Here is a 19,440-nt window from a genome sequence, read left to right on the forward strand (position 1 = left end):
GCAGTCACCATGGTTACTCGAAATTCAATTTGCCTTTTCGATGGGGCCTATGCACGCACGCGACACGTCGCACGTTGATTTTTTCCTGCTTTTTCTCCCTTTCTTTTTTCGCCTTCTCTCTCTATTTGTTTTTCGTTCTTTCTCTGCTTTTTCCTTCTCTCTCCCTTCCCTTTTTTTTTGGTTCGTTTAATTGCACGTGTAATGGCCCCGTTGATTTTTTCTGTAATTCTGTTCGCGGCCGGGGATTTTAGGTTGTAGGGGGGAAGGGTGCGATTCCACGGTAGAACGAGGCAAAGGTGAAATGGAAGGTGCATTATTGATCGAGAGGGACTAATGTCCTGATAATGAGAGGGCATAGAGATAGGGGATCGGTGTACAGAGATAAAGTTAGAGGGTGTAGATACGGCCAGAGGGTTATAATGATGAGAGGGTAATGGGATTATGATTGTTTGACGTTTCGTTGTTTTACAGAAAAAAAGAAAGAAGAAAGGGGGATGTTTTAAAGTGCACACTTAAAAATTGCTATTCCAACATCATGAATATTCGAATACGTAAATTTACAGAATGTCTCCATATAATTCTTCGAAATGGTGCGCATTATTCATATAAAACACGAGAATCCATTTTTCGATGGCTTTGCTCCACTGTTCTATTTACTCTACTCCGAAACGCAGCTGCATATTGCAGTTGCATCGAGAAAGGAGCTGTATTACAGTTATAAATGCTGTTGCACTAAGCATTCAATCTCTAGCTCTATCGATATTCCCTATGCATATTCGGAAAAGATCTATAGCACATTCCAGTTTTATTAAAATTTTTCTGAGTCATCTTGTATTTACATGTTATTTCAAGTATACAAAATTAGTTCTATTCCGCGCAAAATAACGCCGAATCAAACAACTATCCTGAATTTAAATCAGGAATGCCGCTTTCATCGATACATCGCAAAGCAATAGCAAACTCGACACAAGTCACGTCGCCGTTCCTAGAACGGAAGCGCGAGACTCAAGTTCTGCCCTTATGCAGTCACCAATTTTTCCTTCCGCCACTCAAGCGCCGGGAATGTATTCGCAGCAGCCTCGCGAATATATTGCTTCGCCACCTCCGAACAGTTTATCCTTATCGTTCACGAAATTCTTGCTGCCAGCCTTGGCTGCGGCAATTTCTAGTCGTGCACGGGAAGATGACGCTCATCCCCCATCTCACGGATGCCCGCGCGAGGGTAGTTCAACCGAACGCACACGGAAGGATACACGAGGACGTGAGCGTCGTTTTTTCTATAGAAAGTCGCGGCTATCTCTGACAAAGCAACCAACCAGCGTGACACGAGGTGTGAGAGAATCGGATTTGGTTATGCGTCGCCACGTTCGCGCTGGATTTGTCGTCGTTACTTCCCACGATGGGGTGGAACTCGTGGAAAAAGCGAATCTCGTCGCGGAACAATTTCGAGGCTAGGAATTGGATGCTGTGTAAATTTTTCCAACCTCCGTGCATCGATGTTGAGTAAACGTCAGTCGTAACTCTGTCTTGTCTTCCGGCGCACGGCATCGAGTAGAATTTTCTCCTCGTCAATTCGTTTGCAGGAATTGATCCTCCCGTGGAAGAGGAGGGGAATATTAAGGAAATCGTAACGAATGGCTTCACGGATGTCTTCGGCGATAGCTCGACACGATGGGGATTGCGTGCGTTTAAAAAAAGCGGGCGGAGCGTGTTACTGGAATTGAATGAAGTAGGGTGCCCGCGTTGGTGCGTCGTTAGGTAGGTCCCTGGGCTTGTAAAGTGGTTGCACGATCGTGGAGAACGTTGAAAGGGAGAAAGTTTTGCTTCTTGCTGCGGTGAGAGGATTCGCAGAGAGGATTAGTGAAACGTTACAACCTTTTTCTCTACTATGTTCGAGTCTAGCTTGCTTTGCGTAAAGAAAGAAGGTTGATGAATTATTCCAGGAAAACAGTATTATTGCGAGAAAAAAATCGCGATCAAAGATTACATTAAATTTCGTTCGCGAATTTCTTTGAGCGATTAGTGGTATGATACGACGCGAGGGAGAACAATATTACGGTGACGCGAATTTTTTTAAGATCACGCGTTCGCGGTACGACCACGACATTACCGCGTCTAAATTACACGCGAAGCGTTCGCAGCCGCGCGCAAACAAGCACGCGACAATAAAACAGCACATCACGCGAATGTCGACTGCGTTAAAGGCTTCTTCTCTCTCCTGCTCCTTTTCTCGTGATTCTCCCTGTTAGTCCCTCTCTTTTTTTCTTTTTTAATTCATTAAGTTTAGAGTCGCACGATGTAGATGTCAAAACGTTTTACTTCGCGGTTTCATACGCGCGTTTATATCGTCTTTTCCACGCGGTCGCCATTACGCGCTCCCCCATTCTTTCGTTTTTATGAAGGAATAGCGTATACACTTCGTCTTGATTAGAGACGCGACAAACATTGGACGAGGAGAATCACCTTCCGTCGAAGACAAAAACTTGCTTTCGATTCTGCTACTTTTCTGAAAAGCCACGATGAAGCGTCTCTGAAACTTTAACGACAATCATCGAAGCCCCCGGAGTTGCTTCAATCTTCCTAGCTGCCTTTCAAACTGCTAGCGCCTTGCTAAATCCACCAAGACAAAGTCTTTCCAAGTTTTTCAACCTTTAATAGCGGGCTTTAAGGTCTTTGAGAGTTCTTCCAGTCTTTCCACTATGCTTTCCCCATTTTCTACGATATTTTATTTAACAAAAATCCCCTAATCTCAAATCGAGACAATTCTCTCTTTACATGCAACGATCAAATGCTTACCCGCATTCTTATCAATTGGTCTTTATCTTTTTTCCGATATTTTGCTTTTTATTTTTTTAATTTTCACTCTCTCCTTCTTTTACACGACACGAAGTCCTAACAGTTTGTTAAACACAACAGCAAAGCGCCACAGGTGGCGCGTCCGCATTTCCTGTCCTGTAATGCGGTCTCATCAACGTCAGCCTCTTTCTATATTACCAAATAGATTATTTACGTGTTAATAATGTGCCAGCCGTTCCATGATCGTCCCTTGTCGCGGCACACGTGCTACCAGAGGATCCATTCCTCCTTCAGTCGCCCGCCACTTTATTGTCGATCCACCAGCCGGCAGCGTTTTATACGTGGAATTTTATATACCGTCCTCGGTTTTAGTAATTTTAAGGGACGCGCGTGGCCGGGACAATAAAACCCCTTTCGTCGTATGCACGTCTATTGTGTCGCGGAATATCGGAAAGTTATGGAGGTTAGTACATATGTGAAGCTTATTAAAATTTTCACGATCAGGATAAGTTGCGTGTTACTAGTTTTAGTATGGTAATTATGTTTCCGATTTCCACGCCTGGAATAATTTAGTTCCTCGAATCTAAACGGAAGTCATCTAACTCTCGATTCTTGAAGCGTGGATCGCTCGCTTTTCCTAAATTTTATCAAGGGATTAATCCTTAGTGTCTTCTAGATACAAGAATTTATTCCAAAATTTGCTTATATGCTCTTCTATAACCTGTAACAGTTGCTACAATGAAGAAATTTCTTCAAAGTAAGGTAAATCATCGTAACTAATATATCGATTCTATTTCGTTCCAGGAGAGAAGCCGTATAAGTGCAGCTGGGAGGGTTGCGAGTGGCGATTCGCGCGTTCCGACGAGCTGACGCGCCACTATCGCAAGCACACTGGCGCGAAACCGTTCAAGTGTCGGCATTGCGACCGATGCTTCTCTCGCAGCGATCATCTAGCCCTCCATATGAAGAGACACGTGTAATCGATCGTCATAGAGAACGGTCCTCAACGCGCGGAACAGTCCAGGACCGGCAGACGAAGCTCCTTCCTTCCCGAGGATTCCCGAGGTCGTCGAGCAACACGGCCTCCACGTGATTGCGTTTTTTCCACAGATACCTGACGATTCACATCGAACTCGATCACCGACGATCGACCGCTACGATGGCCCTCAATTTGGCCACGATTTTCGTCGGAGTAATACGATCGCAAGATATTCTGCGGGCTTTGATACTGTCTATAAGAGGGAATCGATGATGAGCGAGACGATCGGTGAAGAACGGCCACTTCTGGTGGCGATTATCCATTAGAACGGACAACAATCGATCGACGAACGATAAACGATCGGTTTTGAACCGTGTCGTTGAGATTATAGATTCAAGACACTTCGTAGGTTGACGATTGCAATTGGAAATCGCAATCGGAAAAACAGGTAGACGCGCGTTCCTCTGTTCTTCGAGGCAATTCGTTTAGACTAAAAGGCGAGGAGTAGAGACAGGAAGAAAGTCTGATGACATTTACTACGCGAGAAACGCTTGCACTAGAGACAGCAGGTGGGTCGACAACGATCAGATGCGGATTAGACTGGTATTGTTGATGCGATTAGACGGAGCCACCGGGGCGAGCAGCTGGAAGACAACGCGCTACGAGTCTCGTCCCGGGAAGTTAATCACTGCCAATTCATTAAATTGTAAGATCGGCGCGTGTACCGTCGGAGATATAGCCTACGCGAATGGCTGCTTCGGAGTCAGAGGAAGTTTATCGAACGAGCGAAATTGTCCGGCGACAGCGGTGTACAGCTCGTGTGTGAACCCTTGTAAGCCGTCTGCCTTCCGTAAAACGGTCGAATTCCAGAAACCGAAACTTTAACTAACGCAAAAAAAGAGAAAGAAGAAACGATAATTAAGATAAACTAAAATAGTAAAAGAATAATGATAAAAGAAACCTGATAAAAGGATGAAACGTAGCGCACACAGTTTGAGAAACACCGATCTGACGATGTTTCAAAGGCGTCGCGTTTAGATTCGAACGAAAGTCAAGGAAACCCGGTTCGCGAGGACAATAATACGCTGTCTATCGGTGCCAAAACGTTATTTCCTTTCTCTTTCATTTACCCTCTTCTTTCTTACACGTATACACAGAGAAAACCATATATATTACACGTATACACGCGTACTATGCTTCTCCCTCTTATATCCCAATGAATGGGGGCCACGGGAAAAGCAGTTGGTGGGTGGGAAACGTGCACGACGCTTTTGAGCTTCGATCCTTCGACGGGTGGCAATAATCGAAATTGTATTCGCGACCCGGTGGAACGCGGAACCGTGTCACACGGAGGTGTGTTGTAAGGGGGCGGCGGATGAGGGCACGAAGCGAGAGGACGAACCGTAATTGAATACGTGATTTCGGCCAGTTTCGACGGAGGCAAAGTTTACTCGTGCCGTGCGCTAATCCCAAATTTACAGTGCGAATTATATCGCGAGGCACCTCCATTCGACCGATGATCCGGTCCGCCGCCCTTTCGTCCTTTTACCATAGCCTCGTTTCCACCGGGAGCTTGTGCGAATGATACCGATATATACGATAGACGAGAAAAAAAAAGAACACTAGAATGATCCTATTCAACGATAGATTCGACCGTTTTACTCATCGAGAATATTCACGAGTGATTTTTAAGGAAGAAAGAATCGCGTACAATCCTCGAACACCGGTTCGAGGGTACTTTTTTCCTTAAAAAAGAATTCGACCGAACGGGGCTTCTTTCGTAGTGGCGCGCGTCCTATGGTTTTTAACGAAAATAAGTGGAGAAAAAAAAGTATATACGGAATCTGACTTTGTACTTTTGTACGATTGCTTTCTAGGTAACGTTCTCCTGTTTTGTTTCACGCGTAACCGCGCGACGTATGGACGGGGGTGGCGACGCGTCCCGGCGCGGCGGGCAAGATTCTTGTCGGAGGCTCAACAGAAATAAATGATATATATATATTTTTTAATATTCTCGTCTTACTCACTGAAACAATATATTGTTATACATAAGGGATTATACAAAGTATAAACGGGCAACATTCCGCACAAAGCTCTAGAACCGTTTCCACGCGTCAGACTCACCCGCCGAGCACGCCACCCCCTCTCGTACGCACGCAAAACCCGGATGGCAGACGGCGCTCGCAGTTCACCTCGACTATGCGTGTCCCGGGAACACTATGATCTTCCGGTCGATATGCAACGTTGTCTCGCTAATCATCGATTTCCGTGCGGACAAACGGGATCGAAATCACGTAGGGAAATGACAGTGGAGGGGAATATAAATGGAAACGCAAAAAGGAGGAACGAGAAAAAAGAGGGGAAAGAGAAACTAGAGAAACGTAACGAAAAATGAAAGAAAAGAAAAACGTTGACGAGGGGTAACGCAAATTAGTTACTTGAAATAAAAATGTGAATTGTATCCGTGGACTGAACGAACGAAGGATCGCAGATCGCTCATCGAACGAATGGTGAACAAAATAGAGTAGTAAAAGCGATTAAGAAAGAAATTAAAAAAGAAAATAGAGTAATAACGTAAAACGATTAAATATGAATGGAGTAAGAAAAACAGAACGTGAGGGCAAGGAGTTTACCGCTTAAGAAGACTAATCTTACCTGAAAGCGCGGAACGGCGCAAAGAGCGGCCGAACTGGCGGGCGAAACGAAGATTTAAAGGGAAAGAATAAAAAAAAAGAAACTAAATTTTAAATGTTCAGTGGCCAAATAAATTAACTGATAACGCACGTAGAACGTAACGATACCGTACCTACCAAGTAAGCCTGACTGATATGAGAGCGTCGACGCGGTTCGCGCGCGTGTGGTTGCGTATGTATGTATGCGCGTTATTCGATGTCTGTGGCACCTGTGTATTTCTTCTTTTCTCTATAATATTTTTTTCCTTCTTTCTTTGCGTCAATTTGCGTGAGTATGTCAAGGAGGTGTGTACGCTTGAGTGACCACATTTCTTTTTCCTCGCGAGAATGTGTTCCAAAAACGATTTCGGGGGTTGTAGAAAGGTATAAGCTGTGACGAGGATTTTCAAAGAAAACGAACATGCATAGGGAAAGAGAGTGAGAAAGAGCGAGAGAAAGACACAAACGAATCCAACACAGGGAGAAAGCATAAAAAAAAGTAAAGAGAAGAAAAGGTAGAGTATGCGTGTGAGAGAGAAAGTGTGAGAAAAAGAGTGTGAGAGCAGAACACTAAGTTTGTATATTGTGCAATTTTTGTCAGTGTTTCATTATTTGTTACCATGTTCACGGATAATTATAAATAAAGTAAATATATATATGCAGCATTTACAAGGACTTAGGATAAACGAAGATAAACGAGAAGCCAGATGTCTTTTTGATAGCCATATACTGCGAGGTATCGCGCGGCGCCCCGATACAGAGGACGCCCCGACCGCTCTTTTTTCTCGATACACATTTTTTCTTTTTCCTTTGTCTCTGATAGGGCGAGAGTGGCGAGAACGAGGATACGAAAAACGGTGCTCGTCGCTCGGTCACGACGCTCCTCTCGTTACATACACGAACCCGTCGTCCGGATCGTTCGCAACCCCCCAACGATCAAACGAGCCCGCGTTTCGCTCGATCCTCTCGCTCCTCGAGATCGGAAAATCTCGAAACGATTCGTACCATCTTCTCTCTTCGCGGGCTCTCCGCTTCGTGTATCTAGCGCGACTGAGAAGCTTTCTCGACCTGCGACAGACGGCGACTTTAACCACGAGGAGTAGAGGAAAAAGATGGGGTAGGAGACGGAACGATCGAGTCGTAATGATCGGACCTCGCGATCGCGACGAGCGTTTCGCGCGTTTCCATCCCGGCGACCAACGAAACACTGTAGATATAAATACACGTACATTAATATAATACGTAACGAAGGATCGCACGCGAATGAAAAGATCCGCGTTTGTTTCAAACTCGAGCAATGCGAAGCAAGCGTGTAATGGATGAAAAGGGTCGATATAGAGAAGATTAGGAAAGACAGATGATACAGGTGTAATTAAAAGAGAGAAACGATAAGTCGAGCGAGTGAAGATAAGGCGAGAGAAAGCGGGCACCTTAAGAAAACTAATAAATGGTAGTTAGAAGTTTAGATAGATGGATAGCTAGAACGTTAGATAGACACCTTAGATAGGCAGATAAATAGTTCGACGAAGAGAGGAAAGGCGGAACGAAAAAGAAAGAATGAAAGATCGGGGTGAATTGGGGACGGGTGGGAGGGGGGATTTAAAAGAGTTATTATATATAAATGAATAAAAAAAGTCTATAAATATAGATAGGTGGATATACATAGATAGAGATGTAAGTACCTAAGAGAAACTCTAAGGAATCTTTTAGAAGATACTGTATCGTTGTACGAGGTACAATAGATGGACATAAGTGTTTTATGATACTTGCGTACAATAAGGTCGAGACGAAGCGTGAGGAATATAGTGTATAAGAAGATGGTGAAAACGGTGAAGAAAAAAGAAATATTCCAACGAGCATGGGCACGAACAGCGTACATGAATACCGAGCAGTTCACGAAAAGAAAGAAGAATAGGGAAGAAAGGGGAAGAAAGGCAGACAGATGCGGCACGATTCGTAATTGTCTTAATTATGGTCTGAAATATTTTCAGTCATGTTGTATAGTAACTCTGTGAATTGCAGGATTTTACGTGAAAGCGAGGAAGACCGTGAGTGACAGAGAGCCGGCGTGAATGGATGAGTGTCGGGGGAGAAAGCGTTCGAATGAAAATGGAAGGTAGAAAAGAGAAACGACGTGAGAAACAGACGCGACCGAAGGACGTAAGGGATAAAAAAGGAACAGCACGAACAAAATGGGATAAGATCTATTTTAGGAAGAAACAGGCGAGGACTCTTCGTTTAAATTCAATTCGACGCGTTCGATTTTTACTGTTCGTGTCGTCGAACAGGTATCGTAAAATAGGAGAAGAGAAAAAACGGGAAGAATACGATGAAAAATAGGGCATGTGTAACATTCAATACACTAAGAAACGAACTGATTAAAGAACTAACGTTATTTTTAGGAAATTACAGCTTTAGAAGAGATTTAAGTAAATAGCGAGGGAAAAGGTGGTTAGGCTAAGTGCTAAGGGTAATTTAGTTTCGCGTGTTGAAGCTTTTCTGTGTGAGTATAGAAGCGAAAGAGCGGGAGAGAGAGCGAGAGAAAGAGAGATAGAGAAGGGGAAGCACGAGGGGCAAAAATTGCGAGAAAGAAGAAGAGAAAGTGTTGAAAGAAGAAAGACGAAATAAAACTAAGCAGAGAAATTTGGGAGGGATCGAAGCATGCTTATGAGAGGGTGGGGAAGAGAGATACCTATATTTTAAAAAAGTGACCTTTGGCATTTAAAGACTTGTAAAAATCATGCAACGAGTTAATTGAAACAAAGAACAATATCAAAGAAAACAAAGAAAAATATCACAGGGGGCGCAGCGTATTAAGGGGCGTCCGTCCTTCTCCGCGTCTCTAATTTCATCTCACACGAATATGCACCCATACATTAAGATATCACACACGTACGAACTAATACAAACGTAAGCACATCTGCAAGGAGAATATATCCTAAGAATCAGCCAAAGTTCAACGCGAACAAGGCGATCGGATAAACGTTTATCTCTTCGTATACCGACAGAAAAACGACAAGACGCGGTTCATGACACACTAATAGCGACACGAGTCTCTCGATACCACCGATAACACACGGTGCACACCGATGAAAAAAAGGTAACAACGGAAAACGCAAATTTACACATGCACATACCAGAAAACACAAACACACACGCTCATGGAAATATTGGGAAAGGAAAGAATAGCATCGTTGTCTACCCACTACACGTTATGTACGTACGCGTGTCTCGATCTCGATGCGACACAAGTGCGGGAAAAAAACAGAAGGGTAAAGAAGGACGGAAAAGGAACGCGGAAAGGGATAACATACCAACAAGAGTTCTTGGCGAAAAAAAAAAGGCAAGAGCAAAGAAATTCGGTTACAACGCATAGGGTATATGAGAGGGAAAACATGGGATGGTAGGGAGGCGAACAATGCATTCCGATAAAAAAATCGCTTTTCACGAGGTACACGAGAACCGACGAATCACAGGAAAGTCGGACTGCCTCCAGGCCTAACTGAAAAGGAACCGAACGATTTCGGTCATGACTCTATCTTCGAGGTACTCGCCGCGAGAACGAATCGCCTCTCGTCCATTGGGACGCGATTCCCCTGGAACAGCCTGGTTGTTTAATCTCCAACGAGCCGTAGAAAAAAAAATAGAAAAGAATAAAACTGCAGAATGGGAAAGGAAAGAAAAAGAAACAGGTAGTGGCTCGACGGTTGTTCCCTAAGGGGTAGAAGAAGGTGTGTCTCGTGGCGCGAGCCAGAAATTGACTTCGAAAATGGAAAACAGTCACTGCATAGTCACTATCGTCATCCAACACAATTCATGGTAGGGTATAATAGTATTTTTAGGGATTTTATACAGACATGCGACCGTGCTCTATGTTTTAATCACGATTAACTGTCGATCATTGACGTTTCTTCTTGTACGTAAAACGAACACGGTGTTTCTAGATGTATTAATAATTGCATTATACATTGCAGTGAAGAGTGAAAGGCGAACGCTTGAACGAATAAATATATCTTACGTGAAATTGTGCGATTCTATTGTGACGAAAGGGGATCGAGCGAAAGACCGAGAATTTTCGTGCGAGCGAGTCTAATTTTTTTCTGGAATTCTGTACCTCGTTGTGTATACATCTCTATTTGTATAATTGTGAATATTAACATATTAGGATAATGTGATTTATTACGTGTGATCCTGCGCGTAAAAAGACGTGGAGAAACTTTAAGCGAGTATTTTGTATTACGACAAAGCGGAACGCAAACTAAAGATACAAAAAAAAGAGGAGAAAAATTGCGAAACTAATGCGTGCGATAGAGAGGCAGAGGGCAAGTAAATCGAAGACAGATAGAGAGAACGGGATTAAGCGAATAAAGAGTCTTGTAATCGCAGCTTTTTTTGCCGCTGGGGAATATAATTGTAATAAACGAAGAATGCGCTTGCGCAGCCGTCGCTCCTTTCTCTCAGCGTTATTTCTTCCTGTTTGTCTTCTTCTTCTTCTTCATCTTCTTCTATTAACGCTGTGTTGTGTACTAATTCTTCGTTCCCTCACCGAGGTGATAGATAATCCCGGAACCACGAAATTATTCTACAGATCGCTAAGAACTGAAAGAATAGAAAAAAATGTCGCTGTACGATATTAAAATATAACATTTTGCAATTGATATCCAAGGATATTCGAAATATCGAAATATTTCGTCAACTCGAGCACTTTCGAACGAAAACAGGCAGTAGTCTGGCTCTATATCAGCTCGTTCCGGAGGCTATCGATCACCTCGTTGAGAAAACATCCCTCGACACCGCTCTTCTTGAGGCTGTCCAGCGAAGTTTGATGCAGGGATACGTCAAGCTACCCCCAAGGCCCGTGAAAACATCCGCTCTTGTATTTCATGGGCTGCCGTATAAACAACGCATACGAGCGTGCACCAAAGCGCGCTACGATTCGAGCAGGCTGCGTGTGGACGCTCGGGAGAACGTATAGATGCGCGTGTTTCGATCGAAGCGCGATTAAGCGCGCTACACGATTTTTAAATTTAGGCGGGATCGACGAGTATAGAGGTCGGCCAGAAAGGAGTCTCGTCGTTCGAACAGTCTCGACGATCGTTCGAAGATTAAATACCGAGCGAGTTGTATTGTATACGATTATTAAGAATCTATCCTACGATGACTCGTTAAAAGAAAGATAAAGTAAAAGAATACAGAATATAAAAAGAAAAAGAAGGAAAAGCGAGCGAGAGTAATGCAGAGAAAAACAGAAAAAACCAAAAAAAAGAAAGGAAAAGAAAATTTAGATAAACAAATATAACGGACTAAAATAGTAAGAAAACCAAGTAAGACGAGGAGAATAAAAGAAAAAAGAAGCAGAGAACATCCTTCCAAAGTACCGGGACTAATTTACACGCCACGACTTCCAACAGTCGAGAGCTTCGCGCTGACTTGAAAAACTCTCGAAGGCTCGACTCGTCTTGTACAACGGAATTAGCGAGTACTCGTGTAACGAGACTAGTAGGTGATCACATGTGATATTTGTATTGGTTATTATTATATATAAATATATTATATATATTATAAATATAAATGTAAATGTATAATTAGAGTATTCCGTTAGGATTACCGCTAGTAGTTAGGCGGGAAGGAAAGGAGGAGCGTGAAACGAACGATCGAGAAAAGAAGAAAAAGGGAAAGAAAGCGTACAGGATAACGAACGATGCGCAAAACGTGAAAACAATCTCCTTTCGAGAATCAACGCCTAATTGCTCTTTACGCAGGCCTACTTGCCGATTCTAAAGGAACACTCGAGATTCGACGAGGAAATAGAGCTACGGCACAAAAACCTCGCGATCGTTCGCGGGAATAACGAACAGAGAGACTCGCCTCGAAACCCTTCGACACGAGATTTTGTAATTTTCCATCACGTCCGACAGCAACTCGAGATTTCGTCGAGAAAAGAATCGAAATTGTGCACCGTGTACCGGATCGTTCGAGAAGGTCACAGAGGAATACCGATCAGTTGCGTCCTACAATCGACTGACATCTACTCGTGTTTCCCTGAAATTCTCCTTTTAAGAGTTACTACTTCTCCGTCGATCCCTGTGTAATAGTATTCATAGAGGTTTGATTTCTTGTCTCCGAAAGATTGTCGAACTTGAATTCTGAATTCAGGTGGTTGGAACAATCCTCGGACTTCTATTGATATCGATAAAATTGTATCTGGAAATGAATTTGAAAATTGCTACTTTTTAGTGTCGTTGTCTGATAGACATTTACATGCTAAAAGCGTGCTGTGGTAGATGTAAAGGTAGCATTTTTCATATGATGATTCTGAGTAACCTGGGAGGTTTGAAGCGAACATCTATGGATACTAGAGACCCTATCAAAATAGGAAGCCCCACAGATTGGGTACGAAAACAAGCCACAAAGGACTGGTCGAAAGATAAAACGAGCCAAACTGCTAGCTTGTCCTTTGTGCGTTTAATTCTTTCCTTTCTTCTTCTTCTGCTTCTTCTTATTGTTGGTCTTCTTGGTTCTCTCTGGTCGTTTTTAGCTTTGAGATAAAAAAGCAGATACTGTGAAAAAGATGAAATTATTATTCGAACTCTCAATTTCGTAGAAAAACCTTCGATGATTGATCGTTGAGACAAACGAACAGAGAGCTGGGGAGACTCGTGTACGAGAGAAAGATCGCGACTGCGTGCACGTGCGTGAAGAACAAAGATGTACAAAGAAGCTAAAGACCGCGAAGATGTATGGTGTACCGAATGCATGGGTGAACAAAGTGTAATGTCTCGTGAAGGCGACGTGCCGTGAATCGAGGTAGATTATCGAGTCGATGGATTATCGGGTGGGGTAGTGTACGAAAAGCTGAAAATCGAAAGAGAAAAAAGAACGCGATGAATGTACGTGCGAATTGCAAATTCTTAGGAATCACTTCGCGCAGAAATTTTTATGTGAATTATTTAATCTAATCGCAGAGAGCCTTAATTGCTATCCTTATATCATTGATATCGCCGCTATGATTAATATCGTAAGAGCTGTACTACCGCATTGTTCTTGATCTTTTAACGTTACCCTTGATTTTATTCCTTCATCATGTACAAAGGCGAAACCAAGAGCAAACCGCGAGCGAGCTGAACGAGCAAAAAAGTTCCATGAATCGCTAACTTCGGGAGGAACTCGGAGTGCATCGATTCGTAAAACGAGGCACACTATGTAACGCGATCCATATCCATCGATCGCGAAACGAATATTGGTGGATGCGGAGGATGGCTCGACGAGCGTCGACGAGATAACGTTCTTCCTGCGTACCTTTGCGATCGGAACCTTTTAACTCGATGTGTGCACGAAATTGCTGCGACGATCGATGGGAAACGCGACAGGGAATCATAGGATGCGTGTCGATCGAGCCGAGAGGGGCTGAGAAAATATTTACGGAAGCGCTTTCAATGCTACCGTTGCCCGGTCGACCAGGACGCAACTTTACTTTTATTATTTTCACAAACCTTCTGGGTTCGTTTCGCGCGCTCTTCGCCCCTTCGGAACTTGTCTAACATACTTTCCTCGATCGTTCTCGATCGCAAACGTATCTTGTTCAATGCGATTCCCATCGATTTACAATTGTTGTCTACCTAGAGATGATTTTTTGCGTTAACGAACGATTAACGCATGCTTCTTTATTCGGCTAACGGAGCGACCGGGCCGGCCGCGCTTTGTAAATAATTCAATTAATAAACAAATTTCTCATCGTGTGCTTGAGTGAGCTTGCTTTCAACACAGATGTCCTCCTAATGAGATATTAAACCGATTCCTGGTGGTCATTTACGATGAAAGATCGTAAAATGTGATGTTGCGAGAAAAAATGAGCAAGAAAATGTTTAAGAAGAGTATCTTTAATAGAGGCTCGATTTTAGTCGAATTTGTTAACTCTGTTTATCGATCCTATGGTTCATTAGGATCTTAGCGTAATGAGTTGGTCTTGATACGTCTTTGTAGACTCGACTGGCAATATATTTATCGATTTAGTAGGATCGTAATTAGTATGAATTAGCGTTTATGCTGGCCCATTCGCTCTCAAATGGTGGCCGTTTCTTTCGTGAATTAAGAAATTAGCTTTTATGTGATAGTCACTATTCGACGGATATAGCAAATGCTTCTTGTGCGGATATTCGTTGCAACGCCGAGGTTGGTCATAGAAAAATTCGGAAGAATGGAGATAATTTAGAGGTAGAGAATTCGTAATTCGACCTATCCTCATGAAAGTGAAGGGCTGAGAGGAAAAGTGAGAAAATTTTTAATCTGGAATAATTCCGATAAAGAAATCTGTATGCTTCTAAACATCAAAATACAATACTACTAATATTTATAAATGTTTATATTTGGAATGGAATATTGGTATTAATATTTGGAAATTGGTAATAAAATTTTTTACACAAATAAATATCTTATTTCGTCTTCTGTACTTAATTTAGTTTTACACAAATGCAATCAGATCACTCGAGGAAGAACTCGTGCGAGTATTGACCTGTCTGCAAATTCTCACAAATCGTTTCACAGTAAAGGAAAGAAATTAATCTAATTACTCTGTGAAAGTATCGTGAAGAATATCGATCGATGATCAACGATAACTGGTCGGCTTGAAGATACCACTGGTTTTTGTTAGGGGAAGCCGTGACTCGAAATTATCTTCGTCCCTTTTGCGCTGGGATGGACGATGGTCACCTCGGAACAGTTAGTAAAAATTGATAGGGAGAAGGATTGGTGAATGGGAAGGGAACAAGGTATAAGAGCGCAAGAGTAAAAAAAATAGAGGAGTGGAAAAATGCTTAGGGCTGATATGATTGGGAAGCTTAAGGGAAGGTGCAAGAGAATGAATGAGAAAATTGAATGGGTTAGACGTATGCAAAAGGGAGAAGGGAAGATTTTTCTTTTTTCGAAAGCGTCTGTACGTGTGCGCGCGCGAGTATGTGTGTTTGTGTTTTTGCGTAATTCCTATGCACGTGTATACTGTGCGCTGCTTGCGGATATATACGTATACATAAATATATAAGTATAAATATACATATACGAAGCGTGCGTGTGCGTGTATGCGAGAAAGAGAGAGAAAGAAGCACTTTATTCCTCTTCATTCTTTTCTTTCCTCTCTTGGTGGCTCTTATTATAAAGAAAAAAAAAACACCGTTAGCGTACTTTAAATATCGTTATTTTTTAAGGAGAATTACACGAAGATGAAATAAAAAAAATGATATTGAAATATATATATATATATAAATATATATATATTTATTTTCTAAGATATAATATATATCATCTATATATGTATATTAAATTATGATAATGCACAAAAATGTAATTATATGTACATGTATGATAATTAATAATCTTGCTCTACGTTCGGGCGGTGCGGTGGTAAGAAAACGCAAAGCGATTAAGAATAGTGAAAAAAAGAAAGGAAAATGAAAAAAGAAAGAGAAGGGTACACTCGACTACGGGCGGGAAGGGGAGGTGAGGGGGAAGCAGGTGAGGCGAGAGGGAGAGAGAAGAACGAGTTGCTTTGCGCGCGTTTATCCGGAGGATAAAAGTGTCTGTTCGAGTTTGACGAACGCAGGGGTGCAGAGAGGAAAAAAGGGCGGGGGAGTGGGGGGGCTTGCGGCCGCTGTAACCTCATCTTTCATGAATAGCTTGTATTTCTGCTCAGTGCAAATAAACGTACGTTCCTGTTGAAAAAAATGACAAAAAAATACAAAACACGATCACTTGTCTCGTATTCTTCATCCGACCCTAACAGTATCTCGCGTGGCAGTTCAAATGCTGTGGTTTGATCGGAGCTACCGAATTTTCAGACGATCCAACAAGGTGAGTATCGCGTAGAATACGTAAAATCGATCGAACTTTGAACTCTTTATAGTCAAGGAAGGGTGCTTCATAGAGATTGTTGAGAAATTTACGAAGTAACGGAGAACGAAGTTTCAAAGCGCTCGACATCTCTTTACGGGGATCCTAGTGCCTAGACTTACCTTTTTGAAGCCTTAGCTTTATTTCTATCGGATATCTCGTTTGTTCTTATCACGAATAAACTCCACGACTCGTCTATGTCTCAATTTTCCTCTCAGTCGTGAGTCAAGTCAATAATAATCGCTACGATACGAAAGACTATTATAGTCCTTACATAAAAAGCGATATTATAAACCTGAAACGTGATGAACCTTCCGTCCGATGACGAAAGCATCTCGTCGAAAGAGATCAGCGAGCAAACAGCCAATTTTCTCGTTCACGTGCATTCATCAAAGACTCGATGCACTCGTAATATTCATAGCCAACAGGAATAAACGCTTTGACGCGTGTCACAGGAAGGGACAAAAGGACAACGATCAGCCGTTTCGTTGCGTTACATGTCGCACAGGTTGTACGGTTTACTGCGCGTTCCTCTCTGAAACTATAACCATCGCCGATGGTCGTCGCAGGAAGAGGGTTCACGGCGTTTTGTCATCATAAAACGTTTTATGGGAAATTATAATGTGCCCTTTCTCTACGGGGGTTCCCAACCAGTGTCCAGATACGAAGCCATTCTCGACGAAATATAAAGAGGGCGTTCGCCGCGTTTTTCATTCAATCGGCCCATAAACGACGTTTTACTATCTCTACACATCCTTATCCTTCGTTTCATCTCTCTCTCTCTCTCTCTCTTTCTTATTGGTTCTCTCCCTTCGTTGACCCTGTTCCATGGAATTGCCATTCTAGAGGGCACAGATCGGCTGGCAGCATTCGAATCGTCGTTTCAACGACCAATGCGAAGGAACCACGTCGCTTGGCGTGCTTATCGCGCTTACGTTTTTTCTCGGCTGATTTAATTAAGACCGAATTTAATCGTCCCTTGGACAAACTACCTTCGCAATATTAATTTTCTTCCGTTGATGGTGGTTCTGCTATCGAAAGATATCGTCGTGCTTCGTCGAAATTAGTGCAATAACGAGCGTTTCAGATTGAAAATTTAATGTTATGGCTATGATTAAATTTTTATCGTTTCATGTTGTTTATCGAGTTAAACTTTGCGCTGTTAGTACGTTCAAGCACGAGATGCAACGTCGCCAAAAATTAAATTGTATTACAGTCAAAGGAGGAGCATTTATAGTAACTTAACGCAGTCACGCGATGATTACATACTCTGTCGGTACAGCCGATTTGAAGTCACTTACAAACTTCATTCGTACAGATTAGACTGAAATACAGTTGAAAGAACTAATAAGCGAAGAAAGTACAAAGATTATCTTTAGCGTTATGAATCGCGTACAAGCTGTCGACGTTATTTATACACGAGGGGACCGCCAATTAGGCAATTGCGCGCCGCTTAATTGCTTCCGCCCTAATAACCTCCTATATACGTGGGATCCAGAAAAGTGTTTGCGACTGTTGTATGCGTTCTCGAATTGCGTTAAAGCAACTTTCGTATTCGGGCCTGCAAAGAACGGTTCACGAATTTCCGCCGACCAAAATTTGGTTTAGCATTCGCTCCAGGGATGAGAGAAGTTTCCTGGGCAACGATACATAGCCGTCTGAGGAGAGACAAAGGGCAATGGGCAATTTCGAAAGCGGAAACCAGTCACTTTGTAACACGGATACTGTGTAATCCTGATGTAAAACGTTCTTCGTTGGAAAATTTACAACTGTTCGTAATCAACGCGAAATTTCTCTCTCTTCCTCACATTCTCTCTGCTTATTCCTTTGCACGAGGAACAAGAGAAACTCTCGTTACAAATTTTTGCTAAACAGTGATAGATCATTGTATGATCGAATCAGGCAAATCAAATCAGGCTACATGTACATTCGATTTCGAAATTCAATGTGCTGTGTTATTTCTATTAAGTTGAAATTTATGATTATTTCTTAGGGTAACACAATATCGAACCACTCTGCACCTGTTATAAATCGCTCGAAGGCAGAATACCGTCGAACTAAATGCCTCCAAGCTGTAGAAAAATACGTTGCCGCTATAACACTGTGATCTTTGAAATATCTAACCAAGAATCATTGTTCTCGTTGGGAAGAACCGTAAAACGTAGGTATCCAATTAATCTGTCTGGAGCACGGAAGAGTTGCGATTGCGGCTAATGTTCGGAACGTCCGAAAATTTTCGGCCGGTGAATACGCGCCACGGAACCGGACGCGAGCAGCGAGCTGTAAGAAAAATATAGCCCCTAGACTTGGCAAAGAGGTAAAACCTTTAAACGTTTTCCTTCCTTGAAAGGAGAAGAAATAGGTGCGGCTTGCATCTAGCGAGCCGGATTCGCTTAATCCGAGCTACTTCAGACCAATCCGGAGACCCTGAAACTAAAGAACTACCGCTCAAGAGGATACGGCGAATAACTGAGAATTGGCTAACGGGATAACCCCAGGCTGCTTTCTATCGCTGGACTTCAAACGGGGTTCGGTGATTTCAATGTTGCGAGCTATAATCTCGTTAAAAGAGCTTTCGAAATCTTTAACAGGCATAATTGTTTAAATAATTTATTCAATCCTGCCTGGGGGCATTCTTATCCGTTATGTAACATTTATATATCTTCTATAATTATTTATGGTACATACGTATAAATGGAAAAATGACTCTGTGCTTTTAGTAAATGATCACTTAATACTCTCTCTCGATGATGGAGGGTTTGAAGAACTAGAAAATTATTTCTGATATATTATCTCTTACAAAGTATAGTACATACTTAAACATAGATAATACAAATAAATAACTATACGAATTCGCAGAGTAAAACATAAATGCATAGATATTTAATATAAAACTCCGCCGTTTCTAAGTAGAAAATAATAATATTTAGTCAGACACATTCAATCGTTTCTCTGAAGATCTTTCCTCCCATAATAGTTTATAGCAAAACCATTACAGTAATAAATAAACAAATGGAATGCAATAAAATTCATCGACTTTCCGTATCAGACATGTTCTTTTTCGGCAAAAGGACAGTGCAGTCCTATCGAAAGCATTATACCGACGATACT

The 19,440-nt window shown here is 42.3% G+C and overlaps 1 protein-coding gene across 7 annotated transcripts in view; it reads left to right on the top strand.

The window, feature by feature from the left end:
- The window catches only part of LOC117153556 (Krueppel-like factor 6), a 276,239-nt gene extending 262,051 nt beyond the window's left edge, over window positions 1-14,188 (top strand). For all 7 annotated transcript variants that reach the window (XM_076621345.1, XM_076621347.1, XM_033327718.2 and 4 more), the window contains one exon: window positions 3,601-14,188. In XM_076621345.1, coding sequence (XP_076477460.1) covers window positions 3,601-3,776 — 176 coding nt within the window. In that variant the 3' untranslated portion in view covers window positions 3,777-14,188. The remainder of the gene's footprint in view (window positions 1-3,600) is intronic.
- Window positions 14,189-19,440: the final 5,252 nt, after the last annotated feature.

The sequence above is a fragment of the Bombus vancouverensis genome, chromosome 1 (assembly GCF_051014615.1).
Source record: "Bombus vancouverensis nearcticus chromosome 1, iyBomVanc1_principal, whole genome shotgun sequence".
Taxonomy (NCBI): domain Eukaryota; kingdom Metazoa; phylum Arthropoda; class Insecta; order Hymenoptera; family Apidae; genus Bombus; species Bombus vancouverensis.